Below are 7,492 nucleotides of genomic sequence, written 5' to 3'. Positions count from 1 at the left end.
AAGAATATCCAATATTGATTAGGATGCTGATTAGATTGGAAACAAATCCTTATAAATTATAAGTTAAGAAAAAAAGTATCCAAGTATAAAGCTTGTTATGCAACAAAGTAGGAAAGTAGGTTAAGCCTTATTTTCCACTTTTGATTTTTTGGTCTCATCATCAAAAGGGATTTGAATTCTCGCCTCTCTCATCCCCTCTTTTTAATCTAGAACGTTCAATGAAAATTTGATGGTTTGAAGTTGTGCCATATATTTAATGAGCTTCATTTTATTTTTATCGCTTTTGTCCAACAATCTTTTCCTAGCTTTTCCATTCATGTTCACACCACCATTTACCGTCTTCCTTCTAACACGCCAGCCATAAGTGGCTCCTTAAGTCGATCTAGAGGTCGTAACAGAACTTGACAACTATTTTGAAGATCTTAGAGCTACCAATGAAGTAAGGAAAAATCTTAGATTGTGTCATCGTTCCCATCAATCTGTTTAACAACCCTTATATGCACCATACAACAAATAAAAAGAAACGCGTGGGGAGTAAATAGGAGGAAAGAGGATTTGCTCCCATCAAAAGGTGCCAAAACCTAGTTCTCAATTAAACATAAGGAAAATTGATGAAAAAAACTTAAAAATTTTGAATTTTAACGATAAGAATAAAATAAAGGGTAAAGTGAATAGCACATAGTTGATTTTTTAATGTAAAAATGTGATTTTTCGTTAAAATTTTCTTAAACATATTTGTCTTAATTAAAAAAAAATTAAAATTTTGATTGAACTAAAACACACAGAGCAAAGTAGGTGAACAATAACAAATCAACGGCTGGCAAGATCAATGGCTGACAGGTTGCCATCTAGGTTTCCAACGTTCACTGTCTGAATTCCAAACTACTTTTCCGATCCTTCTAGAGGATAATTACCGCGTCAACCAAGTGTTTTATCTCCTTCTCTTTTTTTTTTTTTGGGTAATGATCTCTTTTCCTTCCATTTCTTTCTTTCTTCAACCACAAAATTAGGGTTTCCTCAGTTTCTCACATTTTTCTCCAATTCCATTCGAACACCCCCCCCCCCCCCCAAAATAAATAAAAAAAAAACTTTAAGGCGATTTGACATTCGATTCCATATGTGAAGTCGAATTCTAAGAAAAGCCCCAAGATACCCACCTTCGATTTGGGGAATAAGATCGACGATTGCTTGAATTTGGGGAAAAAGCTTGGACCGTTCTTTCTTTGAATTTGGGGGAGCTTCAGGGCTTCCGGAGAGGGCTGCATTTCTAAGGTTTTGCTTTTCTTTTCTCAAAGATCAAATCTTTACCTCCAATTATGGATACCCAATTCCCCAAATCCCTAATTTCGATTTTTTCCCTAATTCTCTTCGGCTTCATCATCGTCCTCTGCTCCTTCCCCGCCGTCCGATCAGAACCAGAATCCGTATCCGAACCCACCATCATCAGATTGCCCTCTGAATCCGAACCCGCGGACGCCTGCGGCCGATCGACCCGGTCAGCCTCCTCGTGCCCCGTCAATTGCTTCCGTCCCGACCCGGTCTGCGGCGTGGACGGCGTGACGTACTGGTGTGGGTGCCAAGATGCCCAATGCGCTGGTGTCAAGGTGGAGAAATTAGGGTTTTGTGAGGTGGGTAGCGGCGGCTCCGCCCCCCACTCTGCTCAAGCTCTGCTTTTGGTTCACATTGTTTGGCTCATCGTCCTCGGCTTCTCCGTCTTGTTCGGCCTTTTCTGAGAGTTTTCGGATTCTGGTCCAATTCGATTCATCGCTTTAGTTGGTTGTTCGGAAGCTGTATTGATGGAGCTTCCAAAGATTGCAGCTTTAGCAGATAATTTTAGCTAATACATTGTGTAAGATATGTCAAATTCATTGCTTGCTGCACATTTCTGATTGATTTGTTATCGTTTTCGCCCTCGGTATACGAATTCTTTGGCCCGGCTTTGAGGCTGATTGTGTTCTTTGATTTGAGGAGAATTGGGTTGTTGGGTTTTGTTTTTGTTGATTTTCTTCTTAAGTTCTTGTAGATGGCAGCATGTATCTTAGAGATTGTTGTATTCATCATTGTATTTGTATTTCTCTGTACAACTATTGTTTAAACTTGAATCATATTTAACATTCTAATTTCAGGTATTAATTTCCATACATTTGTTCAGATGATGGGATTTTGAATTCTGAATAACTTCAAAGCATTTACGTTTGATTTTTGCGAGAAAGGTTTGGGAACTAAGAAAATGCTTGTTTAATTTGATGAATGTGTTTGTTTAATTGGATAAAAGGGATGAATTAACCCAAAAAAATGTGGTGGCAAATGTCTCAGCTGGAGCTGGTGAGCTGTTGCACCCACCCCCACGAAGGGATTGGGTTGGTTCTACTTCTAGCTTGTATTAGTGATCCAATAATTCATCCTCATCAACAACATATTTCCCGTGCAAACTTACATGCAATCGGGACATTGAAGACTAAAGAGAACTTACTTGCAATCGGGACATCTGTTTGAAACTACTTATTTTTGGAACTACTATTTAAAGCACATTAAAATTTATAATAAAAATGCAAGTCGAAGCACACATAAGATGTTGTTTTTAGAAAGCACTTCAATTGTTTTTTTATAAATATTTTTTAACTTTTTCTGTCAAACATGATCATAAACGTTTGTGAGAGAATAAAATTCGATTTTGACACACGTAACCATCTCAAGTTGTGCATATAGGTACCGTTTGGCATGCAGACAGGACGGAATGGGACGGGACGGGACAGAACAGGACGGGACGGAACATGACGGAACGGATGATGTAAATATTGAAAAAGATAAGGAGAAATTTTGTCATAAAATGTTAGAAATTTGTGTTCCACGGATGTGGAAAGGATCGTTCCAGGGGGAAGAGGTGGAACGAAAAATCAGCCAAATTTCGTCCTATGGGATAACCCGTTCCACAGTTTTTAGGCGCACCAAACGTGGGACAAAACAGCTCGTCCCGTCCCGTCCCACGTTATCAAACGGTACCATAGGGATATGAAACAAGCCCAAGGACGAAAGTTCGTTATAAAGCTCTTTGTATGATCCCAAAGGTATTAGCTAAATCGGATGACTGGTCATTAGCGGCCTACTAAAGTCATCACTCTCACACTCCGTGTGAAGCATGAGGTGTTTTTTTTTTGTTTTTTTTTGTCAAACGATAGATTTATTAGAATAGATATTAGATTAAGAAGCCGACGGGATTTGAACTCACATCGTAGTGTAAGGACAACACTTCTCTTTACCACTGTGATAGAAGGCCACTTGCAAGGGAACGTGCATTTAACCCACTTGCATGTTATGTTAGTTGCCCTTCACTCACTCATAAGACGTAGATCTAGGGAAAGAGGGGTTAGAGATTTGTGAAATCAAAGTCTGAAAGGGATGTTGAGGGAGATCTGCAACTACCTTCACAGCGGGAAAGTGAACGAGGATTGAGAGTGGTGCTTGCTCCCCAAGCCAATATGATCTTCTCCGGATTCTTTTGATAAGATCCTAAATATCTGTTAATCATGTCCGTTCATCATACATCGTGCAATCAGTTTTTGTCAGGTACTGTTTGTGTTTAATTTTAAATTAAAATATTTAAAATGATTTCTAACGGCACGATGTACGATAAATGGACACGATTCACGGATTACTGGGATCCTCACAAAGAGGATCCAGCGAGGATTCGAATTCTTCCCCAAGCACCCGAGCTTTATAACAACTCAGTCTTGACAAAAATCAAGGCACGCAATCTGAAACCATTGACAAGAGAACACCAATTCATCTTGATTGACAAAGCGTCAAAGTACAATTCATCTTGACTAACTCAGCATTGAAGTACCTTTTGCAGGCACATCTCCCATTCAACGAAGTTTTCGAAAAGTCGTTCTTGACGAGTGATTCAACAAGCGTGTGAATTACCGTGAACAAATCTGTTGAGGTATTTCTTCTAAGAAATTTGGCTCCAAACAATCTATAAAATCCGTTTTAGTTATTGTAAAAAGTCATAAAAATGCTTAAGTGGATTCTTTCGTAACGTTTTTGGTTTTACCTGTATCTTGGGCTGTTTGGATTGGCCCCTAACGATTGGACTGCTGAGGGGTCAGAAAAGTGGTTTTGGGCTGGAATTATTATGTTTAGGCCGAAAATTATGAGCACCACTATTTTCACCTTCTACATTAATAATTTAATATATTTTTATGATTATTAAATTGAATAAAATTAAAGATAATTCCGTAAATGAATAGAGACAAGAGAGCAAAAGATGAAAAAAAGGAGTGGAGGGACAAAATTTAAATTTCCCATTTGCTTTTGTGAGATAGATTTGCAATGAATTCAACTTGTGAGCATCTTAATGGCCATTTCTTCTTAAAAAGTAGGCTTAAAAGCCAAACCACCCCCACTAGATAAAACTAAACTCGAAAGGCCAAATACATTTTTCAGCTGTGTGTTCTAATATAGTGAAAGTAAAAGGTGCTTTTATTTATTTTCAAAAAAGCTACACCAACTGAGGTGTTTTGTGATAAATTTTTCAATATGCTCTGAATATAGTGACGGTGCATTATAAGTTATTATACAAGTTGAGAGAGTTTTTATTTTAAGTGTCTCTCTACTTGTATAATATAATGATATATAGTTTATGTACTTGTATTTCTAGCACACTGAAAAATCTCTCGTGTTCTACCTCCATGCGGTACCAAAAACAAAACTGCACCAATAGCCTCCAAAGTAGTGACAAACACTCAACAATGTCCAATTGGTTGTTGTACAAAGACTTTCTTGTTCCTCGATCAACATCAACACAAACTAGAGACTCATCAAGTTTGAATTTTCTCCAACAAATCATGGCCACACATTTCCAAGCCAACGGTGAGGTTAAAGAACCCAACTTTCCTCCAAGTGCATTATTCAACTGTGGATCCCACACACCGCTATTTCCCTGCGGTTTCCGTGTCACCAAATCCTTGTATTTCATGCCATGAAAATTCAGCCGAAAGAAAACCATCTCTCTTAGAACGCATAGTTCATCCTTTGGTCATGGACTCAGACTCTGAATTGCAGCAGAGCAAAAGGAGGAGGAGCCACCAGAGAGAAGATCAATCAGTAACTGGCTTGGAAAATTTACCACATGAAATCATCACTGAGGTAACTTCAAGGCTGCCCTTTTCATCTCTGGTAAAATTCAGGTATGTATGCAGAGCGTGGAAAAATTTAGCACAAGACCAACATCTTCGAATTTTCGATGCTTTGCATAACTCTAACACAGCTGATCACAACAATCTGTGCCTGATTTTTCACTGTGATTACCCCATCAGAAACCATATTTACTTTGTAGATTACCCTTTTCACCATGGTGAAAAGGAGACAATGCTAGTGAAAAAAATTCACCCTCCTTTCTGTGGTTCGATGCCTGAGTTTGATGTGGTAGGATCATGTGATGGTTTGCTGTGCTTATCTGATTCGTTGTACAATGATGCAATATGCATATATAATCCGTTCACTAGGGATCATAGAGAGCTGCCTAAATCAGTTCGATTTCCTAATCAAGAAGTGATTTACGGATTCGGGTTTCATCCGATTACTAAGGAGTACAAGGTAGTGAAGATAGTGTACTATAGTAGACGAGAATCATGGAGCCGGTTTCGAGTGTATCGGCCACAATCAGAAGTTCAAGTTTTCACTCTTGGAACTTCTGATTGGAGAAGTTTAGGAGGAACATCTCACTACCTTCATCACTGGCCAGCTCAGGTCTTGGTCAATGGAAGGCTTCATTGGGTTACTTGGAGAAAGGGTTACCACCCTGGTCGAAAGCTCATTTCTTTTGACTTAGGAGACGAGCAGTTCAGGGAGGTACCGAAACCGGAAGTTGACGGATTGAGCAGGTGGAATTATCATGTGCTGGTTGTAAGAGGTTGTCTTGCTGCATTTTTTTACTGCAGTTATGGGAAATTGGAGATGTGGGTTATGGAGGAGTACGGTGTGAAGGAATCATGGGTTAAAGAGTTGACCATTGGAAGTTATGTGCCAAAGACATTGAAACAAGATGTTGATAGATCATGGAAGATTTCAAAGATTGTTAAAAGAGGAAGACATGTTAGGGTTTTGTGTGTTTTGGGGAGTGGCCAGATCTTGTTGGAGTACAAAAGCAGAGCTCTAGTTGTTTATGAACCAAGTAGTGGAAAGTTTAAGGATCTTTTGTTTCAGGGGATGCCTAAGTGGTTTCAAACCGTTGTTCACGAGGGCACTCTCAATCCGATACATACTCTTGTTAACATGTGATGGTGGGCAATGAGGAGACAGCGGCTCTTGCGCAGGTGCTTTGATGGAATAGAGGAGGAGGAGGAGGAGGAGGAGGAGGAGGAGAGGTTGGGGGGGGGGGGGGGGGCGGGGAGTGGGGGTTGAGATGTCTTTCTGTACTGTTTGTAGAATTGTGTCCTAAACAAATGTAATGAAACCAACATGAAATTCTTCATTTACTCTGATCATTATATGGTTAATTTACACAACATTTACATATGCATCATACAAATTAGCATAACTAGTCTGAAGCTATTCTGTGCGACGGCTACAGAACTGCAATTCGATTATTCGAGCATCAGTCTTTTCATCATTGAGTTGTCCTCGGAGCTTCTGTTCTATCAGTGCTTTCCTGCATTCTTTTGTCCGGGCTGAAGCAATTGTGTTGCTGACCTTTTTTCATTTTCCACCACCACCAAGGTAGACTTTTCCAAACACGTGAATTACCATTGTCAAGACTCTCGAGCTGTGTTGTATTTTTTAGATTACAAATCGCAAACTCAATTTCGTACGGAAGACATTTGAATCCCTGCATCTTAACTTGTTTCAAATGATCATGTGTGAATTCAGAATGCTTCTCGGCCTGTGGTTTGTCACGACCGGAGTATTTTCCTAAATGTCTCAAGCCAAACTGCGATACTAAACGAATTTTCTACCCAAACAAAAGGCATCCCGTAGCAACTAAAATCTCGATGAAAGAATATGGATACTGATCATTTTATTCTTTAGTGCTGAAACTTCAAGCCCTACTTCATAAAGCTCTAACTAGTAACTACTGTCTTTAGTTTCCAGACATCAGCCTCAAGTTAATTATCAGGTGTCGAATAACAGCAAAGAAGAAAGCAAATCAAGTTCGACTAAAAGTTAAAAACCGATTTCTGTGCGTAATCTAATCTAATACTAACCGTTACTACAAGCTCTTGCTATGAGGTGCAAACTTGAGGAGATTCAGAACACACTCGAGGTAAAGATCACGAGTAATAATTTACTTTCAATGCAACCTGATTTGCCTTTTCTTCGCTGAAATCTGGACACCTAATAGTTTACCTAAGACTGATGTCTGGAAACTAGAGTTTAGAGTTAGAGCTTTATGTTGGAAAATTAGTTTTAATATTATTGTTAGTCTTATTGTTTTTCTTGTAAGCCAGGGATTAGGATTCCTTGCTGGTTAAATTTATTTGGCTTGCTCGTC

At 39.1% G+C, this 7,492-nt stretch overlaps 2 protein-coding genes across 2 annotated transcripts; both read left to right on the top strand.

Annotated features, from left to right (window-relative positions):
- The first annotated feature begins 1,316 nt into the window (after positions 1–1,316).
- Positions 1,317–1,733, top strand: LOC103444613 (uncharacterized). The gene has a single exon (XM_008383570.4). The coding sequence runs from the start codon at positions 1,317–1,319 to the stop codon at positions 1,731–1,733; it is 417 nt and encodes a 138-aa protein (XP_008381792.3).
- Positions 1,734–4,932: 3,199 nt separating this feature from the next.
- Positions 4,933–6,519, top strand: LOC114826954 (F-box protein At3g07870). The gene has a single exon (XM_029108014.2). It carries the CDS (start codon positions 5,041–5,043, stop codon positions 6,280–6,282), a length of 1,242 nt encoding a protein of 413 aa, XP_028963847.1. The 5' UTR covers positions 4,933–5,040; the 3' UTR covers positions 6,283–6,519.
- Positions 6,520–7,492: the final 973 nt, after the last annotated feature.

The sequence above is a fragment of the Malus domestica genome, chromosome 09 (genome assembly GCF_042453785.1).
Source record: "Malus domestica chromosome 09, GDT2T_hap1".
Taxonomy (NCBI): Eukaryota; Viridiplantae; Streptophyta; class Magnoliopsida; order Rosales; family Rosaceae; genus Malus; species Malus domestica.
The sequence above is the reverse complement of the archived record's forward strand: the minus strand, read 5'-3'. Positions and strand labels throughout refer to the sequence as shown.

Coding starts and splice junctions, on each gene's coding strand:
- LOC103444613 (XM_008383570.4), top strand. CDS start 1,317: ATGGATACCCAATTCCCCAAATCCCTAATTTCGATTTTTTCCCTAATT.
- LOC114826954 (XM_029108014.2), top strand. CDS start 5,041: ATGGACTCAGACTCTGAATTGCAGCAGAGCAAAAGGAGGAGGAGCCAC.